This window comes from Corvus cornix, chromosome 19 (genome assembly GCF_000738735.6).
Source record: "Corvus cornix cornix isolate S_Up_H32 chromosome 19, ASM73873v5, whole genome shotgun sequence".
In the NCBI taxonomy this organism is placed as follows: domain Eukaryota; kingdom Metazoa; phylum Chordata; class Aves; order Passeriformes; family Corvidae; genus Corvus; species Corvus cornix.
The window spans coordinates 9,352,913-9,376,268 of record NC_046348.1 but is presented as its reverse complement, the minus strand read 5'-3'; the positions used below and the strand labels follow the sequence as shown (position 1 = coordinate 9,376,268).

Genomic DNA, 23,356 nt, shown 5'->3' with positions numbered 1-23,356 from the left:
TTTACTATGCGTATTAATAAATATTCTTTATTTAAATTTTTGCACATTGCGCTTTAACATATTACATCCAAAACATTTTGCAAATGGATGTCTACTTTGTAAAATCTTATATTCAGCTCCTTGTCATTCTGTACAGAATTATAGGTACAACATTACTTTGCCACTAGTTTGCTTTTTTGTAAGTCTCACAGGAAGAGAAACATTGAATGAAAAGAGATGGCTTAAATTAGAAGAGAGGCTTGCACAGCTACTCAACTAAAGATACAAGCCTGGAGAAAGAACAAAATTAAGGAAATCACCTCCACCAGCCTCCCACCAAAAAAAAAAACCAAGAAAAAAAAAGAATCACATTAATTTAAGATAAAATTTTGCCGTAAGTCACTAAATTAAGTTTGGAAGGAGAAGGCGCAGTAGTCATCTCGAGTTTCAGTGACAGACAGAGTTGGATTGGGTTCAGTTGGCTCCAGCTGTTGCCAGCCAGCTGTTGCAGACGGGCCCCTTGTGATCGTTGAGGCGACAGTACTTGTTGAACTTCTCCTTCAGGTGCTGCCGGTACTGCTCCCGGTTGCTGTAGAAAGACTTGTTGTTTGCCATGAAGGACTGGATTTCATCCTGGGAGATGAACAGTTCCTCGTCAGAAGTGCATTCTGACTCATCCTGCAACGAGAACAGGGATTTCAGAGCTCCAGCACTGCCCTCCTGTGCAGCACATCCATCCCCAGCCTGCCCTGTCACACCAGCCCAAGTGCTGATCCGGACACCCGGCTCACACGCAGGGCTCTGCTGGGCTTGGGGTGAGAAGCAGCCACTTCAGTCATGAAATGGATGCAAATCAGCTTCAGTCTTAGCACATTCCCATGGGAAGAGGATGGATTTTATTAGAGGGTTTTGGGGAAAAGGTGGGGAAAGAAAAAGGAGAAAAAAAAGGAGGGGGGGGCGAGAGGGAAAAATGAGGGGAGGAAAGATGAAAAAAGGAAGGAAAGAAAAGGAAAAAGTGGGGAAAGAAAGAGGGAAGGATCTAAATAAGTGGAAGGAGAAGGAAAAGAGAGAGAAGAAAGCTGCCCAAGGAGCCTGCAGTGGGAAGTAACATTTGAGGCCTGAAGGCAGCAATAATGCCCACTCCATGTTAGGAAATAATGCAACCTTGACAATGAGCACTTACAACACAAGTTCTGTCACTGCATTCCAGTGACAATTTCTCCTCCTCTGCAAAGCATTCTTCAATTATAAACTTCCCAGGGAATGTGCACAAGCAAATGAACACTGGGACTCAGTTCCTCACTGGGAGTTGAGTTCTCAGCCCCACAGATTAAAGCAGGATGCTACAACCTAAAATTCAAAAGCAGTGGTTACTTACAAGGAGCTCCACTAAGCTTTTGGCACCTTTTCCAGTATCAGGGACAAGTGACATTTCTGTAGGTTCTGCAAACTGTGACACATTTTTCATATGCTCAAACCAAGGCAACTGCTGGCCGCTTTTGTCTGCGCTACAGCAGCTCTCAGCGTGTGTGTCTTTGGTCTTGTCGCGGTGAAACTCTGTGTGCGTGAGATTTCCTGAGGTCTCTCTGCTACCTGCATCTGCCAGACAGCTTCCAAGTTTCTGAATCTGAAATGGAAAAGAGCCTGGAATGAACTGCCAGCGGTGCTTAACATGGAATATTCAAGTTTTAGCTGGAAGCAGAGGGAAAAGAAGGGAGTTCAAAGGAGAGCAAGGGTAGATACTTGTTTTTAAACGTGTGCATGGGGAGCTGGGGGTGGCACAGTCACTGAGGGTGAGTAAAAGTGCACATGCTTAGGAACATAGAAGACACTCCACCACAACCTACTCCAGGAAGGACTTCAATTCCAAACCTTGGATGACAAAGGGACAGGAGACCCCTGTTACCCCATTTTCAGCATTAGTCTCAATCGAAATTTAAAATCCTTCTGTAACTACTTTCAAATGTAAGCATTTAGAGAAGCAGCTGGCAGAGCCATGTTCCTTACGTGGTCATTCTCACACTTCAAAGCTTTACTTTTCTTTTTCTTCTTTTTGTTTTTGCCTTTTGTGTTACTCTCCTCTGCATTAGCCCAGCACTCCACGCAGCTATCTCCATCCTCCTCCTTGTCGTCGCAGCGATGGACACAGGCATCGTCCCCTGCAAAACACAGCCAAGTTTATTCTGAGATGCTGCAGCTTTGGGGATATTAAAGCACTATTATCTTCTTCCCAAACCTACCATTTTCATCATGGTTGCAGATGCCCTCAGTGCAGGCCACGTCCGAGCCCTCCCGGGACCCCGTTTCGCTGCCCTCCATGCTTGAGGAATAGCCACAGTCGCTGCCAGTACAGTGTGGAGATAAACCTGAGACAGAGGCCAAAATTACTGCCATCTGTAGGAACTGCTGCACATTCTTTAGTTATGCCTCTAACAAGAAAGAATTCAGAGAACCCCAGACCAGTTTGGATTGGAAAGGTCCTTAAAAATCACCTCATTCCACCCCCCTGCCACGGGCAGGGAGTCCTTTTTAAAAATAGGTGACCACTGTTCACCCCATATATGGCAAATGCTTTTTAAAAATGAAAAGTAACGACATTTAACATACCTTTCTTGATTTTAGGTGAGCCTAATAAGGTACCACTACTAGGACAAGTGCAAGAAGTGCTTTCATTAGTAACAATTACTTCTACGCAGTTGTTGGCTTCTTCGGTGCTACCACAGGCTTTGCAGCTGCTTTCCGTGAAGTTTGAGTTCTCCTTCAAACAGAAACAAAAAGCACTTGCAGGCACTGAAAGCAGCTCAGCCAGCACTTTTGTAAAGGATACTCTTTCCATGAGAAAAACCAGCTGACACTGACTGATAACGGCATTGCTTAGAATTCTTCACAAGTACAACACAGCTAAACAAAACCCCCATCAATTTACCTTGACCTACAGTCACAGCCCATTAAGGTCAGCCAAGAGATCCTGAATAATAATTGCACTTAAAGATTCCCCTTCTCCAAGAATTCCATGGTAATTGCCTACAAGCAGCATTTGAATCCCCAGGCTCTAAGTGATCTTTAAGAAATGATAGCTGAAAAACAGTCTGGCATAACCTGAACCTCAGACTTAGGATTAAAAAAACCCCACCCCACCAAACCTCCAAAAGCTGAGGAGTTCCAGGTAAACACTTTACAAAGACTCTGCTCATCTGAAAAAGTATTAAATTCCACCAGCGACCAAAATCCAGTAAAACCCCTCAGGAATTCTACCATGGAACAGTGACCTGATGGATGAAGCCCCAAAAAGCCCCAGCTATCCACATTTACCTTTGCCTGATTGATTTCCTTCTCTTCTGCTGCCTGCAGAGGAGCAGGAATCTCACACACACATTTATTTTTCCGTCTGTTCTTCCTCTTTTGGCGTTTCTTCTCTTGTTTAAGCTCTCTCACTCTTTCTTCTTCTGAAAACTCTTCACAGAGCTGTTCCAATCGACTGATGCCCTGCACTTTTTCCACAGCCATCTGTTTACAAGAGGTTAGATCTATTTATAGAAGTTATCACAATTCAAGCTTTTACATTTATAACAAAAGAAGGAGAACAGCCAGTAATGAAGTCCCAGTAAAACAACTACTGAGCACAGGAGAGAAATGCCCACCCAGATGCAGTCACTTGGTTTAGCTTGCTGGAAACTCAAGTGTGGGGGAGCTCTGTGTTGCACCTATGGCCCACAATCACAATTTTCAGTGAAGAGTTGCAGATTTTAATCCGTTGTTGGATCCATGATACTCTGATCCTGCGGGAGTAAAAAAACTCCAAGAGCTAACCAGCTCAAGGTTCCGCTATGATCTTTCCCAAACTGATTTTCCTCCTCCTTCTCTGGTGTTTTAGAGTTTTTTAGAGAGAGCAGTTATTATGAATGGAAGATAAACACAACAAAAAAGATCCATGTCGTATAAACTGTTAATTAATATTAAGTATTGGTATATGTTAAAGGAGCCACATGGAGTTCTGTCTGAAGCTCAGGATCCCACAGGATCAGAGTGCATTTGGAACAAGCTGAATGCAAGTTAGCAACCACTTCTGTAATTCAAAAGCACATCCTCCAATTTTACTCACAAACGCAGTAAAAAGCTTTTGTAGCCTAAGCTACTTGAAACGCAATCAGGTAGAAAGCCAGAAATAACTGAGAGTTAATAACACAGAAAAGTTCAGTGTTCTGTAATGAACGTAAAGCAAGCCTCAATCTCTTCTATTCCAGGTTATCCCACATGGGAACATGCTCCAGCTGTGCTGTGCACGGATGTCACACAACTGAATGCTCTCGACACTCTTTACAGCGACAGTGGGCCCAGTTACTGCAGCAATTCAAACACAAGTTGGACAAAACTCGATGTTTTTACCTCAAAGCTCTTGCGTAAAGCATCAACGCCCAGGTAAAAGAGCATCTGCCACGTCTGCTCCTCAGCCCGCAGCTTCTGCCAGATCCGGTGCAACCTCTCGTAGAGGTGGATGCCCAGGCAGGTGAGAACCTCCTCCTGGGCTATGTCTATTGTCTTGGCGTGCCTCTCTCTGCGTCTGGGGGAAAGGGGAACCAAAGCAGAGCATTGTTAGAGCAGCTGGAAGCCAACCAAGGGATCAAAGCAGGGCTGAAGTGTTCTCTGTAGGTACAACTGCAGCTGTGTTTGCAGGAGCAGCCTGGCAGGGCTCTGCTGTGCTGCATGCAGATGCAAAATAGAAAGGACCAGGTCAAAGCCACCACTGTGAAGCAGCACTGTGCCTTGCCACCACTGACTTCAGGTGTCACACCCTGCTCTTCCTAGGAAGGATCAAGAGTTTAAATGCCAGAGATGCATTCTTTAGTGTCCTAAAATTTGCTAGAGTTCACAGCAATTATTTCACCATCAGTTAGCTCAAGCTGAATAAACACACAGGGAATTTTATACATTACTTACCGTGCAAAGTAAAAACATAATCTGTTCATTATCAATCTGTTATCTATCAATCTGGTCAATCTATTAAGGGAAAACCATTATGAAAGGATTTACCCTCCTCATTAAACAGTTATGACTGAGCTTTAAAGGTATTGAGGTTGGAACTAGATGATCTTTAACGTCCCTTCCAACTCGTTCTGATTCTCCAGTACTGAGCTCAGAATTGTACTTTTCACTGGAAGGTTTAAAGATGCTTAAAAAAGGTTCAGAAATACGCAAATGGCAACAAAACTCATCTGAACACTTGGCATTTGGCAAAACTCAACCAAGGTTCTCTTTCTATTTCGCATATTTGAACACCTCAGTGGACAAGCAGGCAGCTCTAGGGAGAGAACAACGAACTGCAAGACACTTGGCAACTTTTTTCTTCCAAAGCACAGGTGACACCTTCGAAGCGCTCTCTCCGAGCCTACATCACTACAAATATTCACAGTCACGAGTTCATCACACAGCAAAGAGGCAAAAAGCCACTTTGGGCAAAGACATTGAAGAGTCAAATAAAGAAGCAAAGCGCTAGATAGCCCACTCTAGCCAATTACATACTCATACCCTCCTGCGAACTCGGGCTCGGCCCGGCCCAAGAGGTGCGCGATGAAGTCGGTCTCGCAGCACACGTGGATGTGGCGCTCGTGGGGGCAGCAGCGCAGCCCCTCGTACAGGGCAGCACAGTAGCCCTTCTCCTTGCTGCAGTCCAGCTCCCCGATCAGGATGTTGTAAGCACGCAGCACTTTGTTCTTGCAGTCGGTGCAAAACCTGCGGGACGGCACAGAGTCAGGCTCCGAGCGCGCTGGGTAAGGGGGGACGCGTTGGGACTGGGGCACGGGAGGGTTGTGGTGCTTCAAAAAGTGTAATTATTGTAATAATATTTTGGCTATTGTCCACCTAAATCGACTGTGAATTATCCCACCTATTCTACATTACTACCCTGGAGATCAACTTCCATCCTCCGAAGTGAATCGCTGATTCGAAGAAATTCCTACACGGAATTCAACTCAAAGATCAGAAACCTAACAGTGAACAAACAGTGCAAACCAGGGCAAAATCCCTCTCAAGCAACACATGCCACATCAGCTTATAGCAATTCTTTAAAGTGTACTCATGTGAGTGATAAGAAATAAGGAAAAGTTTCCTCTGGTGCCTGCAGTACAAGAGCAATCTTTGTTTCCATTACAAACATATTCTGAATTATTAGATTGCTGTGCTGATGGCCAAATGAGGGTTATTTATAACACAACATACTCATTTTAAACATGTGACAGCTCATGTGTGACAAGAGTATACTTATAATTAAAATACAAGCAAATTAAGCTCATTCTATGTCATAAGAGGAGTAACCTTCAAGAGGCTACAAGATCTCTTGCTGGATGACTCTAAAATGCAAGTCAGACAAGCTGCTCACATTTCAGCTCAGAAAGCTGGCTCTCCATGCCAGCTCTGGATGGTGTTTTTCCCCTTCCTAGTGTCTCCAGCCACTTGACAGCACTAAGTCAAACATATTTTGCTGTTAGAGCTACGCTACCTGGCTGCTTTCTGTGGTGGAAGGAGAGAAAACAGCAGTATTGTTGCAGGTTAGCACCAGGAAGGCAGCCAAGCCAGTGTTTAATGTCACAGGAGATTAAAGTTATTTTGTTTCCAAAGTGTTATTTCCACAGCACCACCGCCCCCGCGCCCATCTGTGCCCCCACAGTTCATATCAGAACCTTGAGACTGCTGGAAATTAAAACTTTTCCATCAGCACGGCAGCTCCTGTGCACATGCAACTAATAATTCAGTGGCTTATTTCCGCCCTGCAAGAGACATTTAACAGCACAAGGCATAAAAGAGTGGTCTAAAACAGTGCTTTAAAGGCAACACCAAGCCTAAAATCTGCTTGCACTAGCGCAGTTCACAGGATTTTGAAATGGCACACGCTCCCTGAAAGCCTAAAAACAGGCACAGCCCAAGAGCAGTGAAAGAGTGAATGAGTATACACAGTTTTGATACATTAAACTGTAAATCGTAATTTAATCCTAGCCAAAGAAATTAAGATGAGCAGCTATGAGTTCAGAGGTTTCCACAGTTTCCCTCTCATTAAATACAAAGAATATTTCACCACCTTTGTCTCATCAACCATCCCAGTGCAGCCCGGCAAGGTCCCCCATCACCACCAAGCCGAGATCTTCAGTTTCACAAGAAAAAAAATCCTCTACATTTTGAACACTTGGATAAAACCACGTATTTCTCAAAAGAAAGGTGTGGTTTGTTCTTTTCCCATACCTGTGTTTCCGTAGGTAGGTTTCTAATGTTTCTAGGAGACAGCTAGAGTCGATCAGAACTACTTCATCCCTGCATTCCTGGGACATGAGCTCCCACACATCCATCCAGCAACCCCTGCAAGGAACAGAGAAACAAAACTGTTTGTGATACTGGTGGGGGTCAGGACAGAAGCCCAGAAGAGCCTCATCCTTTACCTGACTGCTCCCTGGGAGGGTCCATAGCAGAAAATGATGCTACACTTGCTCTCTTTCCTCTTCCTGTCTTCTCTGTTTTTCTTAACTGCTCTTAACTTCTTTGAACTGAGTCTGCTACTGCTCCCTTCACTGTCACATAGTATTACCAAACATTTTTCAGACCTATAACGTATATATTATCAGCTAGTTATTTTTCCTAAACAAATCCTATGGAAAATGCTGCTCTGTTCTTCAATCTATTTTGAACTCTTTCTAGCTTAAGCCTTAACATCTATGAAAGTTTGGGTCAGACCTGAGATGCAAATTCTGCTGTCCATGCTTATAACTAACCCAGGACTCATCACGACTTTTTAGTGTTACAGCTGAAAACCAGTAGTGATTTTTAGAATATTACTTGAAGTACAAACACATACAAGTTTTAACACTTGTCAGCTGAAGACAATTTATTAAAGTAACAAAAGAAAAAAGCAAAACAAAACCAAACAACTTTTACCATAAAAAACCATAAAACACCCTACATCAAATTTCAGAAATTTGTTACAAGAATACCAAAATAACTTTACAACACACGTTGGGATGTGAAAAAAGTGCATTAGAGAGCAAAAAATGGACTTTAAATAACAAGCCACAGTTACCTACAGGCTTGTCTGCACTTGACACTTTATCAGAATGGTCATGTCTGTGTCATGGATACAACAGAGCAGGATAATAGGAAGCAGCCGCCCCATTTCCTAATTAGAGGAGTTATCTGTGCCATCAACCAGTTTGCCAGGTCATAGGGCTTGCATTTTGGAGAGTTTCAAATGCTCCTGGAACCCCAAATGGAGCTGAGTAGCCAAAAGCCAGGCACAGACTGAGGACAGCAAGCAACCCTCGAGTGGCATTAGCTGCTTACATAACTCCTCTAATTAAACACACAGCTCCAACTCAAAGCCTTTTTTGTGTGCAGGAAAGGCCCAGCAGATGCAACTCATCTGAAGGAGTTCTTGTAAAGAAGTGCAGCAGGAGCTCTAGGCTGGTAAATGAAGTTTGTTCTGTGACAACTGGGCCTCCACAGCCCAGCCAGAGCCTGTGTCCACTGCAGGCAGATTTATTTGGATTTGTATCGATACTGATACACTTCAGTCACTTCTGTACAGAACAGAGGGGTTTCAGCTGAGGAAGGGGGTGCAAGTCCTGTTTCTTGAGCAAACTGCACTGCTCACCCACAGGCCATGTTATCTGATAACCCCAAAGCTTTACCTGCAGAGTGTAAAATACTCCTCTTCCACATATTCCCTATTCACCTGCCAGCATCCAAAATACTAAGGGGATTTATTCCAGCATGAATTGAGGAAATAAAAGCAGCATTTTCCTCTCTACTCATTCAGCTTCAGAATTGTTCTACCTTGCCAAAGTGCTAACTGCAGGTTCCACAGCATATGTTCTCACACAGAAAAGCTTAAGCTTACTAAATATAAAAAAACCCCCAAAACCCACTTTCATAATGCTATGAATTTGCTTTATTTAAAAAAATATGTATATACACCCCATACTCTCAGGATCTTGTGTAACATAAGCTATAAACTAATTTTATGAAAAGCCTGTAACCAAAATATAATAGAAGATAATGATTAGTCCCCACTATCCTCAAGCAGCACAAGTGAAAATCAAGTGTCAAATTCCACATGCCTGGTATCCCAGGGGATTTAACTAAACCCAGAGAGACTCCAATCTGCATAGAAAAATACATGTCCTGTAACTGGAAACCATGAGCAAGCTTTCACAGGTTGGAGGCTTAACCAGGAGCAGAACACAGCTGAGTAAAAAAGGTCCAGACGACTCCAATTGAGCCCAAGAGATTAATTTATTGGTCATTATATAAAAAAAATATATAAAAGGAGCCACCCCACAAACAAGAATCCTCCCCAAAATCCACAACAGATTTACAGGGAGTGTTTTTCTGCTTAACCAGCTGGAATACATCATTTCAACTTCAAGACAGAGGCATATATGCATATTGTTCAGTGGTGTATTCAAAACATGCTGTCACATTCCTGAGAAAATACATTTTATGGAGTTCCAGTTTTAACCCTGCATCCAACCACAATAAAGCCTTGGTTAACAGTTGTGCAAGGCACTTTTAATAATCCCAAGCAAAATGAGGAATATTTATTTAGCACGTACCCTTTGACCTCAGTGTGAGAAAATCTGCTGAGCAACCATTTTGGTCTAGAGCACAAAAACCAGTTTGTCTTTCTAGAGCATTGTTTATATCACAGTGCAGAAGCCATCCATGCCCTGAGCTTGCCCAAAACTCCTGGTGCTTCTCTTCCTCTCTCCCACAACTATTTAGGTCTGCCATAATCCAACTACTACTCTGGCAAACAGATCAGAGCATAAAAATTGATCTCAATGCTTAAAAATACATTACTTCCAATACTTTGCTTCCTTAAAATGTCTGAATTGTTTATGTTACACACAGACTTACCCCAAAGGTTTTGGTTTGTGTGTGTCCAGGGAGTGTAGTTGACACCTCTTGTTCTTCTTACTTTTGGGAATTGCATCAATCATGTCGTTCAGTTTGGACCTATGGGGAAAAAAAATGTGAGGAACTTTGTATTCTCAAAACCTCTGGATAAGGTTACACTACCTCACTCTCCCCATCTCAATCTCCTCAACTTTGCACTAACCTTCCCTGCTTTTCCTGCTAACTGGAGCAAGAAGAATGAGCTGAAGCCAACTAGAAAGCCAAGGCACACTGTGCTGAGCACTCACTGTTTGCTCTGCTGACAGCTGAGGAACTAATGGCACTGGGGTATTTATTGTGCTCACCAAGCCCAGAAGGTTTCACTTTCTCAGTTGTTACCTTTCTACCCAAGAGCAGAAAGAATTAATACTTTTATTTTTTACATGCCAAGTAGCGAGGCAAACACTCTTCTTCCAGAGACCATGAAAACCCCCCAGTGCCTGTGTCAGATGAATGACTGAACATTAAATACTGGCATCTTTCAGCTGCAATCATGGCACTGCAACTGGTGGTATCAAAGATTACGTTTGCTTTTTTCCCAGTTTAGGCAACAAGTAGCTGGAATTCATTGTGAAACATGGATGTTGAAGAGGAGAATGTACTGTGACAACTCAGCATCCCCGAGAAGGCACAGAGAGCGGGGATGGTGCGAGCAGCTCGCAGCCACTGACCCGTGCACGTAGAAGAGTGTGTAAAGCTTCTTGGCATCAGTCATGCAGCTGCGGGTGACCGAGAGCACCCCCTTGGGCCCCACGGTGAGGGGCTCCAGGGCGGGGTTCCCCGACTCCACGAGCTGGGAGAAGAGGCGCTCCACGCTGCGCCGGCAGCCCACGCACGGCACCAGCTGCGACAGCGCGCTCAGCACCTCCCGCGACGTCACCATCATGGCAATGTTCAGGTCCTGCTGCTTCAGCATGCTGTGTCTCTGCAAAAAACCCAACAAATTACTTCATTAAACATTTATCCTCTGGGTTTTTTTCTCCTCTTGTTGCCTCCTTTTACCAGTCATCTCAGCAAATGCTGCTTCGGAATAAACGTCCTGACCGGGAAACCCTTTTTCTCCACCTCGGCACAGATGTTGTAGGAAAAGGTCTCACACACAGACTGCAAGTTTTCATCTTCTACTCACACTCATTCTATCTTTGGCACATGGAAAGGAAATTCATGAACGCTCGTTGGCATTTATGGAAATCTCATTTACAACCAAGTAGTTCTGCTCAGACCATGACAATTTAGCAGTATTTTTCCTGGAAGGCTAAATGCCCTTTCCCATTACAATCCTACTAGCTGGAATTAAAGAAAGCACACATTACTACACAGGGTGAAGCCTTTGACTTCAGTAGTGAACATCCAAAGTCTGCTATTAATAGAACACTAATGAGAACACCTTCTAATATTGCTTACATCGATAAACAGCTGTAGATCTGTCTCCTGGCCCCTGTGTCAAACACATCCAGGCACACATCCTCACAAAAAGCACATACCCTTCTAGTCTTTCTCACTGCTGAATTACTGCCTTGGCTTTCAGCAGCACTGGAGTGCCACCAGCAGAGCTGGGCAGAGGAGAGAGTCCCTTCCTCACAGCCCAACACACAAACCCACACTTGGGATATCAGCACCACTGAGAGTGAGGGTCACTCTTCCCCGGTCGCACAAAGCACAGCTTGAGCTGTATCTGCACAAGGAATGTCATGCCACCACAGTATTTTCTGTATTATTGTCACACCACACCACTCAAACACTCCTAACGCACAAAAGACTTGTCACAACTTCTGGGGAAAGGAAAAAAAGACCACACAATACAGCAGAACTCAGCAATACATCAACTGAAAAAATAAAGTGTTTTCAGCTCCTTCTATGCAATGTGGAAAGCAGAGGTACCATCAGGTAACATTTAAGGTTTGTGCTCTTAGAGGAAGGCCCATTAAATCATCTGCCAAGCAGTATCACTCTGCAATAACCCTCTTTCCTGTAATTAATTGCAGGAGTCACAGCAAAGCAGGAATGAGCTATTTTCACAACCCAGCTACACTTGGCATGCAGCACATGTCTGCACTGCTGCTGTCAGCCTGAGTGAGGCTGTGCAACTCTGGCCCTTTGGACATCAAGTGGCATGATTCTGCAGCTGCTACAGGTGTTAGGGTGCTACAGTTATTTGCAAGAATTTGGCAGATCAGTTTGTGTTATTGAAAAGGCAGTTCAAAACTACTTAGAAAAATAAAAATCAAGACGTATTCAGAAATTGCAGTTCCCATGGTGAGTTTTGAGCTCTCAGACATGCAGCAATTGCCTACAGACAAAACAACGTGCAATAAATGCTGTGGAATCCAGAGCACAACTGAACCCAGTGAGTGCACTTTGGTACCAATGTGTGATTGCTCCCAGGTGCTGACGTGTCTGAAGCACTCCAGGAGTCACAACCTCCTGGAGAAGCAAAAGCACAAACCTAAGGAAAGCAAAAATCTCACTTCTTAGGAAACATTATTTACCTGAATGAACTGTTTCAGTTGTGTGCTGTTATTCTGATGTCCATCGAGGTTCAGCACATTATCAGGAAATTCCATCACCATCTATACAAGAGAGGAAAAACAATTTAAAGAGGAGCTTTCAGACAAAAAACAAACAAACAAACAAAAAAAGCCAAACAGAGCATCAGTTGTTTTACTTTCTTGGGGGAAATAAGACTGAAATTATGTTAAATGCTCATTCTTTTCATTACTGGGGCTTGGGAAAGGATAAAAGTAACTGTTTCAGATAGTGAATATTTCAGCAAAGTAATAAATGCTTCAGTAATATAATGTTCTAGAGGCAGTTTATAAACGGCAACTCTTAAATAGCTGTTAGAAAGCAAAAGTTGCTAAATGGACCATCAGTATTTATATTATAATCTACATGACTTGAGACCCTGCTTCAATTCAAAAAAATATATAGATACTTCAAAACACTGAGATCCAAATGGACCCAACAGCTTCACTCAATTTATTAGGCTCTGAGGAAACAGTCACAACAGTTTAATGACAGAGTCGACTCCTCCAAAGGCTAATTTCAAACCATATTAACCCAACAAGGTACTCCAAGGCATAGTTTGCTTTGTGTGATTGCAGCTGCAACTCTCAAGAGGCTCAAAGCAAAATGTTAAGCCTACAGAACAATGTGATTACTTGTAAGTAATTAATAACATTTCTTATCAAATTATGAGAAACAAAGAGGGCAATTTCTTGGGAGGGGGCAGGAATCAGTAACTTCCAAAAGTCCAAAAATCCAACTGTGCAACCATGGAGTAAAATGAAAGGAGCTAGAAATATGTGTAAAGCCTGGCTTAGCTCTCTTCTTTGTCCAAACACAGAAATAGAGAATTTGTCAATATGAATTCTGAAAGGTCACTTTAAAATCTCAAAGACGAAATAACAACTTTGATTAATAACTCCAATGCAAATGAACACCAAATAAAACTGTCTGATTCATCCTTTTTCCTCCTTCCACCTTCCCTCAGCTGTCTAGGGAAGGCAGAATTCCCTGCTGTCTGCCTAATTGCCAACACTACCTCCAGAGAACTCACACACTCACTTTTCCAGGCACTGAACACCACTCCAAAATAAACACCATTTCTCTGAGAACAAGGCACTATTTTGCTGTCCCATGTGCCCCAGTGTGAGCATTAGCACAGCTGCCTTATCTTTGTGCAGAGCAGTGCCACAGCCACTGCCAATCCTAACCCTCAGCTCCTTTTGCAGCTTCCCTTGCTCCTGATCCATCCACACCAAGCAGCTGCACCGGTTTCTGCTGCAGATTTACAGGTTTCCTACATCACTAATGTAGTGTTTCTGTGGGCCAGGAGCTACAAGCAAAAGTGAAAGCTCTATCTGCTAATAACAGAGACAAGAGATAAATCTGCCTAGTTTTCCCCCCTCACCTTCATCTCCCACTATCAGACAACACCCCGAGGTATTTGGTACAACAGAGCAAAAGAATCAAAGACTAAATTAATTCATGTGTCTGATGAGATTTTATTAAGTGGTTAAACATCAACCACCATCACACCCCGAACGGGAAGGGGGGGGGAAAAAAAAAAAACCTGTAATACCACATCAAATGGAATGCCTTCTAGAAACCATAAAAGCTGCTTAAGAAATGAAAAGGGCTAAATATTGAAACCTCCTTTAATTTCTAGCTGAGCCAGAAGGAACAGGGAACTGTGGTGGTGAACAATCCACTCGGGGCAGCACCATCTCCCTGCACCTGAGCTGCTTCCTGGGCTACTACAAAGCAACATCCCAGACTAGGAGCACATGGGCCATTCATTCCTAATTTGCAATCACTAATCCACTGATTCTAGATTTAAGGCACAGATTAACTCTTTTGTCTGACTAACAGGCACATTAGTCCCATTATTTTTAAAATCTGAGTTTTAAAGGAGGTCAACAGGAGCCAGTTACTATCAATAACCACCATCATTTTTTAAAGATAGTGCTGCAGATGTAAAATTCTGTTTCGAAGACAGCTGCATGTCTTGTAATAGCTCTCATTAAGTATTTAAAAAATAAATTATAGATGACAGACAAGGAAGCTCAGAGTTCATTCACTTGCTTCTGCAGGTTTTTTTTAATAAAAGCCTCCAGAAACCACCTAGAAATCCAAGCACCTTGTAACAACAGTAACAGAATGAAAAAAAAAAAATAGAATGGATCCAAGATAAGATTTCTTCATGGTGAGGATGACTTGCACTTGCATAAATGCCTCTCCTCCAGATGGATATAAAACTGATCTACAGCCAGAGGACCCTTTCAATCATGAGGATGGTGTAAAAAGCAGAAGGGCAGCAACAACACAGTGCAATTATACAAAGTTTGGGCCCGGTGTTAAATTCTGGGACTAAACCACAAATGGAATTTTAGGTCTGCTGAAGTCATCTACCTGACGCCTGGTACAGCTGAATTTTCACTTTCAACCTATTACACACAACAAAAATAAGAAGAGCTTGGCAAGTCCACATGACACAAACTAATGGGTAATTTTTATAGGGAGTCCAGGAAGGAAAAAACAAAACAAAACAAGAGAAATCCAAGAGCTTAAAACCACATGCAAAATGAAAGAGCAAAATAACTTTCAAGGTGTGGCCAAGACACCAAAAAACTCAAACTTACACTATTCCTGCACAGTGCTGGGTTTTCCAGGTCATCAACCCCTCTAGGAGGGGCAGATACTGCTTTGGACAACTTTAGGGGAAATTTTGCCTAATATATGAACACAGTTAACCAGAGAGAACCCAAAAATAATGATGATATTTGGTAAATTAATAATATGCCACCATTCAAATTCATCAAAATTAAAATACAGCAATAAGACACTGTTCAAATGCAGCAAAACCAGATGGGGCCTGTCTGAAGATATTCAACAGTTTTGTTCTGGAAGGTGAAAGAATGGTTTGGGTTGCAAGGGACCTTGAAGATCATCCAGTTCCAACCCCTGCCATGAGCAGGGACACCCTCCTTAGCTGATAAAACTCAGGGTGTCTTTCATCTTAAACATAAGGTTAAAAATTTAAATCACCCACATTTTATACCATTTAAAGTAACTAAAATTACTGTCCCACTGACAAGAGAAACCAAGTATGAATCATTAAGATACTAAATTACACTAAGTGCAATATTATTTTCAACATATTTTCATGCATTAAGAATTAAAACAAACAGCAACTGGCCAGTTAGAAAATTTTTTTTCCCATTTGTTCCGTGTTCTCCTACAATGCAATTTTTAAACCTTCCTCTAAACTCAAGAGAAGAAGGACCAGAGAGCCTCCAAGCTGCATTTAGTTGATTTCTCCACTGAATCTTCTGGAAACGGCAAAACCCTCACGTTTTCCAATTCAGAGCAACACCCTGAAATGGGAACTCTCAGATTTGTTCAATTTCTGCAGACTCGATAACCCTGACTTCACGCCAAAGCTTTCGAAAATGCCTTTAGTCTTTTCTTGCCGGTTTAAGAGCAGAATAACCGCCGGGTTTAAGCCGGGGTTTAACGTTAACATGGCTCCCTTCCTTCCCAGCTGAAAAATGGCTTTGCTCCACCCTTGAGCACCGAGCCACGCTCGTGGCTCCAGCACAACTTGTGCACAGGCCCCGGCACGGCGATAACTCCCTCATTATGCGGTTCGCCTGCTTTTAGAGCCGGGCATCAGATAAAAAAAGTTGCCACATTCAGCTCTGTTAACCCCAAGTGTTGCAAAGTCCCAAAGATTAACGCTGCAGGAGCCCGAGGAGGAGCCAGCGAGGCCCGGCAGGAGGAAAGGCCCGGCCTGGGAATTGCAACACGCGGGAGGCGCCGGGACAGCGCGACGGGCCCGCGGGGACTCACCGTGAGGGTGTCATCGATGTAGAGGGGGATCTGCCTCTTCTCGAAGGGGAACTCCTCCTCGCCGTCCCGGCACACCGCCACCAGCCGCGCCATCGCTGCTGCTGCTGCCGCTTCCTCCCCGCTCCAGCCTGCGGGCGGCCCCGGCCGGAGGTAAACACCCGCCGCGCTTCCCCGCCACACTTTCACCAGCAGCCGGCACCCAGCCTGCGCTCCCCATCGCCTGATTCACCACGCCGAGCCCGGCCCACCCACCCCGCCGGGAGGGACCCGCGCGGGCCGGGAGCGGGCCGGGAATGCGGCAGGACACGGGCGGCGAGCAGGGGACGGGGCGGGGGGAGCGCGGGCACAGCCGCGGGGCGATGGAGACCCCAGGGGGGGTGATGGAGAATCGAGTGGGGAGATGGAGCCCCGGGCGGGGATGGATCCTTCGGGGGGGGAGGAGAGAGAGGGGGAGATGGAGACCTGGGAGGGGAGATGGAGCCCGCGGGGGAAAATGGAGCCGCCACGGGGAGATGGAGCCGCCGCCCCCCGCCCGCCACCGGCCCAGCGCGGCCGCCGGGACCCGCCCAGCCCGGCGCGGCTCTGCGGCTCCTCCGCCGCCCCCGAGCCGGGCGGGGGGAACCGCCGCCTGCCCAGCGCTGCCCCGGGCGCCTCACGGAGCGGCCCCGCCGCCTCCCCGCGGGCTGCAGCCCGGCTGCCCCGGCAGACCCACCCCTTCCTCCCGTTCCTGCCTGGCCTCGCCCGGGTCCCCATGCGGGGCTGCGATGGCGGGGAGCAGCCCGGCGGGGCGGGGGGGACCCCATGCTCCCGCTCCTCCCCTCGCCCCCCCGGGAGCGCTGCCCCGCGGCCCGGCGGGCCCTTACCGGCTGCTGGCGGCGCTGGGCGGCCCGGGCGCTGTGACAGGCGGGCGGCACCGCGGGTCCCGGAGCCGCCTCCTCCCTGCCCGCCCCGGGGCCGCCCCGCCCCGCTCTCGCGAGAGCCGCGGGCACCGCCCGGGCCCGCTCCGGGCACCGGCCCGGCCTGGCCTCGAGGTCGCGCGGCCCAGCGGCCGCTCCGGGCAGGCGGGACCCGGGGCTGTGCCCGGCGGTGTCGGGAACGGCTCCCGGCGGTGTCGGGAACGGCCCCGGCGCGGCGGTTGGGCCGGGGCGGGTGCGGGCCCCGGGGCGCTGGGGGTTACAACGCGCCGCGGCCTCGAGCGGGGCCGGACTGGCGTTACCGCGGGTGCGAACGGCCCCGCCCGGAGCCAGGGCTGATAAAAACGCGCTGAACTCAACGCTCTGAGGCACGGGGGAGGATTTTGGGGTGTCCTGTGCGTTGGACTCGATGTCCTTGGGGCTCCCTGAGTTATCCGCCGCAGACACTGCCCCAGCATCAAACGCAGCTCAGCCCTCGATGCCCTGGTGCCAAGCCACGCAGGGCAGGATTTAACAGCTCTGCTTGGCGCCTGCAGCACCCCAGTGCAGCCAGCTCGAAATCCTGCGGCTGCCTAAATTAAGCAGCCAAAAAAAAAAACAAAAAAAAAAAAAAAACCAAAACACAACGATCCCAAAGTCTTTCTTGAGCTATTGAATAATACAGCTGACCTGCTCATTCTTGTTGTGTATGGATATAGACACTGAAGCCCTCGCAAGAAAATGCAGGGGAGGTAATTAAGGAGCAGGATTCTTTATTTTTTCTTGTGTCTGCATAAAAATGATGTTGAGTGGGGGAGTTAATTTACTTGAGCTCCTCGTGCAGCAGCTCTAACGGGAACAACGTGTGGAGTCACGGTGCTGCACGGTTTGCAGTCGGTGTTTTCATGGTTTCCTGCAGCAGAAAAGCTGGGATTTTGTAACGAGGGATAGTTTCTTACACCAGAGCACTCTGAACCACGATGAACTTAGGTCTTTGCAGGGATGTGCGTTCCCGTGTCACTCCCCACGCTCAGAACATGGTTGGATCACATCAACAAACAGCAGTGCCCCAAATTTTGTATTCTTGGAGTGCACGTTCATATAAGAAGCACCATTACATTTCATACAATTTTTATCCATGGATTTTTAAAGTTGTTTTTAAGTTGCTGGAACACGCAGCTTGTTTGTTATCTCCAACACGGTGGAAAAAGCAGCCAGCCCCTTCCTGCGTTCATTTGCATGCCCCTCTTGGCCTGGAAGAAATACCTGTTCTCTGGGACAATGTGGCTTTGAAATAGGATCCTGCCTGGAATCTTTAGGGTAACATTTGACTTCAAAAGAGACACCACTGCAGTTGGGGGAGGAGGCATGCTAGAGTTGATCCTTAAAAATAATGAGAAGTGTAAAGAAGTTAGTGATGTTTAATGAAAGGTTAAGGATAAATATAATCAGCTCTACTGTCCCACCATATCCCAGCATTTTTCTACCCTGCATCCCCACAGACAGGTCATTGGATGGAATTACGGCAGCAAAGACAAAATAATTTCTGTTTTCCTCTGCTTTACTATTGCTGAAGTAGGTGACACAATTGAACCATTAGTCTTCCTACTCGAAATACCTTAAACTTTTACTCATTATGTAACAACTAAATAAAAGTTTCTGATTTAAGACAATATACCTTTAATCTGTACAAAGAGTTCTTTGTCTAAGCACAGCCCAGAGTGAGGTGAAATGCAGAGTTCCTGTTCCTTCCAGCCAACAGCTGTGGAGGTGTGTGGAGAACAGCGGTGTCCTGGTGTTCACTTTTCACGTCTTTTCAAACCCAAACAGAGCTATTTGCTCGTCCTGTGATCAAAGGATGCTCGCTTGCATCTCTGGGTTCTTTCAGAGGCTTGGGCAATTATCTTGTGTTCATAGGCATTCACAACTACACCAGTTGCTTCAGGGCAGAGCTCGCTGCATTTGTTATCGACAACAAGCAATGAGAATTCATTGTCTCGCATTAATTCACTGGTGAAAAACTCACAGAATCCCAGAATCATTTAGGTTGGAAAAGACCTCTGAGATCATCAAGTCAAACCTGTGACTGATCCACACTTTGTGAACCGGCCCAGAGCACTGAGTGCCACATCCAGTCATTCCTTGGACACCTTCCAGTGCCTGACCACACTTTCCATGGAGAAATTCCTCCTGATGTCCAACCTGGACCGCCCCGGTGCAGCTTGAGGCCATGTCCTCTTTCTGTCACTTGCTGCCTAGGAGAAGAGACCAAACCCACCTGGCTACAACCTCTGCCTTACTTCTCAGGGCTTTAGAAGCAGGAGAAGTCCTCAGGATGAGAAGCTGGCATTGGTGAGAGGGTTGTTCTCACTCTGGTGCACCACGATCCCCTCGGTTTGCTGCTGTTGTGGCAACCACAGCTGCAGCCCTGGAACTGGCACCACCAGCCCGTGTGGAGCTCACCCACCAGACCTCCCACGTCCTCTCTGCTTCACCCGCTGCAGTTGGCACCTGGATGCCCTGTGCTTGTCCAGACACAGCTCTGCTTGTCACACCCAATTCGTTCTGAATCACACCGATAGGCTTGTGCTCACAGGCAGAACTCGCTGCAGGTCTCGGGCTTTAAATATTTCAGAAATAAATATCCATGAGTAATTTTGCATAAATGAGTAGTGCCAGTCGGTTCACGAGGGAGACCTTTCTTCCCTAGGCAAGCCTAGGAAGTCTTTTAAAATAAACACATCCACCAGTTACCAGAAAACTCTGCTATAAACTGACAACTGTTTCTAAGAGGTTGTTGCCAGTTCTTGCATTTGTCCCCAGGACAATACAGGCTGGTTTGCTTTAATTCTCAAGACTACATGGCTTTAAGCTGGAAGCAAACAAGCATGAACTCAGCATGGCCACAGCCTGTAATCCTCAGACTTCACCTTTCTGCTGGCCAGGGGCTTGGAGAACCTCATAAATTTATGACTCTTCCACAGCATGTCTGTCTTAAGGAATCTGATTTAGAGGCTTATTCTCCAAAGGTTTTATGATTCATCACTTGTGATAGACAAGGAGAAATATGAAATATGGCCCATGTGTACTGCTGTAACTCCACTTACATTAGACATCTATCATCAACTACCATTGGTATTCTACTCCTCAAGTATTTATATCCCATTATTGAATTCCTCACAATCTTTAAGTGTATTTCTCTTCCCAATGACTTTATGAGGTCAGAAAGAACTGTCACAGTCAGGAAAGGGAACAAAGACGGTGTTCTGCTCTGGGCTTGCAAGGAAGACTGAGAAACTGAGCAGTTCCCTTCTCAAGCCATTGCCAGAACTCTGACCCAGTACACTGCACTTCTTTCCATCTGCACCCTGTTTGTATGCTAATAAAAATTGACACCAAATGTCCACCCTTGGACACATCTCAGCTGGCAAAATAGAGTATTCAATGAGCTGCTGTTTAAAGTAATTTTACAGACAAGTAGGTGGGACTTGAGTACTTTCAAAGTAGACCTGAAGAGCATACTTTACAGCAGTCCTAAAGATGAGCTGTCACAACGTGCTGGCCTGCAGGCTGGGGCTGAATTAGTTTGGTATCCTTGTATTTTCTTATAAAAGGCTGTGTTGCTCCTATTATCTACACCACAACCTCCAACAACTGCTTTACGAATCCATCTGCAGTTGAGTTTATCCTTCAGAGCATCGCACTTTATCTCGGGTCTTCATTTATATTCATCAGTGGGGATGGAAGTAAAATTTAGCTTTAATTCAAAGGCTAATTTAGGTTTCAGTGTATGATTAACATTCCACAATTACTACCATCAAAGTCAGGCATATGCATAAGTCCCTGCAGGACTGGGGCCAAAACATTTTCAAGTATCCACTTATTCAATACATTTTATATAAAGAATTATTCTTATCTATTATTTACGCAAGGGCCTTAACTAGGTAAATCTTGACAGCTAGGCCTCTCTCTCCATATAATTACTTATCCTCTTACTTTTCATCTGGTTTCTACTCTACCTTGTTATCTAATTCCTTGGGTCTGAGCACAGTTCACTAACTGTAAATACAATTTACTCTCAGGAGCAGCAGGAATATTCAGCAATCTCCAAACCTAAGTTTTCAGGATAATGTGCAACAACTCCCAACAGGTAAGAGCACGGACCATATAATTTGGTAAAATGAACCATTAAAAAGTAATCAACACTAAATAATAAAAAGCTCTACTAAACTATAAATTATTGCAACACATCCAGAAAAATACTAATTTTTCCATTAAATACCATCATTCAACCAAAGCAAACAAAGTCCAGCTAGTCCACTCAGCCAGAGGGAATCACCAAAACTTTAACACTATATTTCTGGCATGCAATACATACATAATTAAACAGTTAAAAAACATGTACAAGTGCAGTATGCATAATGTAAAGGCAGCCTTGCTGTGGATTGTGTCTATCAGGATGTTCACAGCACCAGTCATAACATTTGCTAGCAAGAAAAACAGTAATTGATTTTTGTTAATAGCACTAATCAAGCATAGCCGTGACAGCTTGTCTTCCCTTCCCACTGGCACGGCCCCCATTCCGTGTTTTTTACTGGAATCAGGGGGCTGCACAACCTTCCAGCAGCAGGGCACGCTGGAGCCCTTCACCAGCAGCTTTGTGAACACCAGGGTGAGGTCAGTGAGCACAAACAAGCTCAGCAGCAGCAGGCAGTGGGCAAGCACCCAGGTGCAGAAGGGCAGGTTGGCCACACGGCGGGACACGGGCTCCGTGCACGCCTGGCACAGCTGGAGAAGCAGGAACAGCACGAGAACTGCCAGAGCCAGCCCCCTCAGGGCTTCCAGCCAGCCCCTCACCGAGGCCCTGCGCTGCAGCAGCCACAGCCCCACCTGCACACTCGCCAGGTAGATGGCCAGGTATCCAAGGAGGGAGAGCAGCCCTTCCCGGTTGGCATTGAGGAAGCCGAGCCGGGAGTCTCTGCCGTCGCTCCCGTGCAGGATGAACACCTTCAGGGAGGTAGTGCTGAGAAGGAGCTGATAAAGTACAGCCAGAGCTAGAGCCACAAGCCAAGCCTTATGTTTGGGAAATATGGCTAAAAGCACAGATGCTGCAAGTCTCACAAATGCCAAGGTAAAGAAAAAATTCCAGTGCACGCCGTACTCCGAGGTGTGCTCATGGTACTCGATGGATTTAACACTCAGCAGCCGCCCAACACCGAGGGAAATCAGCGGCCACACGGAAAACATCTGCCTGGCCAGATTGGAAAACCTGGGTTGTGTCATGTAAGACTTCTGTCGAACCTCAGGGCAAACGAGAGCATTTCCAAAGATAAAGGCTCCAACGCCCAAATCCATAACCCCGGTGCCGTAGGTCTCGGCCTTGGCGTATCGCCGGGGATACTGCGGGAAATCCACGGCCAAAATGCTGATGGATGTCAGCACGTTGACATAAACACGGAACACAGTTACTGCTGGAATGTACTCAGGATCCAAGTATGTCTTCTGGAATTCTTTTACAATTTGCCCAAAGGGCGCTCTGGCCTCCCGTTTTCTCTGGCTGTATATTTTGGAAAATATTCCAGCGCAGAAGGCAGCAAGGATAACTGGCATGAAAAAGATAATTGGAGACAAGACAGTGCAGGAGAACAGGAGAGGAGACACCAGCACCAGGAAGTCGAGCAGCAGGCTGTACTTCCTTGAGCTTACAGGTTTTCCGTGGTGCAGGTAGTACAGGATCAGGAGGAGCCCTCTGCAGAGCAGGCACAGCGGAGCCAGGGACAAGCCTGCGGAAATTTCCAGCAAACTCGTTCCATTTAGGTTGCTGATAAAGGCTTCTTTCAGCTGTTTTTGGGACATTCTTCTTCCTTCCTCTGAAAACACAAAACATGAACTTGAGGTAGCTTTGTAAAACGGGTCTCAGAACGCCATAAAAATGAATCAGTTCATTAAAACAACATTTATTTCGGAAGCTACTGAGTTACTTTTCAATTTAAAAAACATAGAGCAGCACCGGAGCTGGCCTGGGAAGCCAAGGAGAGGCAGAGGCACTGGAAGGCTTGAGGAAGTTCCAGCGTTTTACATCCTGCTGTGTTCCAACGAGATGCTTCATATATTTTTGCGGGAGATCTCTAAATATCAAATACTCCACTGAATGTTCACATTGTGAATAATCTTACTGCTCTGTAGAACATAAC

The 23,356-nt window shown here is 45.8% G+C and overlaps 3 protein-coding genes across 6 annotated transcripts in view; 1 reads left to right on the top strand and 2 right to left on the bottom strand.

Annotated features, from left to right (window-relative positions):
- GGNBP2 (gametogenetin binding protein 2) lies at positions 1–17,220 on the bottom strand. Of its 3 annotated transcripts, none has more exons than XM_039562681.1 (14): positions 16,982–17,105; positions 16,270–16,397; positions 12,405–12,485; positions 10,587–10,840; positions 9,877–9,975; positions 7,213–7,326; positions 5,500–5,709; positions 4,366–4,540; positions 3,292–3,486; positions 2,587–2,737; positions 2,220–2,345; positions 1,987–2,138; positions 1,358–1,606; positions 1–657 (listed from the first exon to the last, which is right to left on the bottom strand). In XM_039562681.1, exons 1-14 carry the CDS (start codon positions 17,070–17,072, stop codon positions 454–456), a joined length of 2,229 nt encoding a protein of 742 aa, XP_039418615.1. In that variant the 5' UTR covers positions 17,073–17,105; the 3' UTR covers positions 1–453. The 3 variants fall into 3 exon arrangements, with proteins under 3 accessions (XP_039418615.1, XP_039418617.1, XP_039418616.1); XM_039562683.1 differs by lacking the exon at positions 16,982–17,105 and adding an exon at positions 17,133–17,220 and having other exon boundaries at positions 422–657; XM_039562682.1 differs by having other exon boundaries at positions 422–657; positions 5,506–5,709; positions 16,982–17,104.
- Positions 16,399–23,356, top strand: part of MYO19 (myosin XIX) — a 27,390-nt gene continuing 20,432 nt past the window's right edge. The window contains exon 1 of the mRNA XM_019287566.3: positions 16,399–16,419. The gene's annotated coding sequence lies outside the window, so the exon portion shown is untranslated. The remainder of the gene's footprint in view (positions 16,420–23,356) is intronic.
- The window catches only part of PIGW (phosphatidylinositol glycan anchor biosynthesis class W), a 5,806-nt gene continuing 368 nt past the window's right edge, over positions 17,919–23,356 (bottom strand). The window contains exons 2-3 of one of the 2 annotated variants that reach the window (XR_002046091.3): positions 18,841–23,032; positions 17,919–18,545 (exon numbers count right to left, since the gene is read on the bottom strand). Coding sequence is in view for 1 of the 2 variants with exons in the window: in XM_010402313.3 (XP_010400615.1) it covers positions 21,498–23,018 (1,521 nt within the window). In the remaining variant the exon portion in view is untranslated. Of the gene's footprint in view, positions 18,546–18,565; positions 23,033–23,356 lie in introns of those variants that run through there. The other variant, XM_010402313.3, reaches the window with a different exon arrangement.

Coding starts and splice junctions, on each gene's coding strand:
- GGNBP2 (XM_039562681.1), bottom strand. CDS start 17,072: ATGGGGTCCCCCCCGCCCCGCCGGGCTGCTCCCCGCCATCGCAGCCCC. Junction 10,841..12,404: donor AACTGAAACAGTTCATTCAG/GTAAATAATGTT, acceptor GGTTTTTTGCAG/AGACACAGCATGCTGAAGCA. Junction 658..1,357: donor AAAGCTTAGTGGAGCTCCTT/GTAAGTAACCAC, acceptor TTCTCGTTGCAG/GATGAGTCAGAATGCACTTC.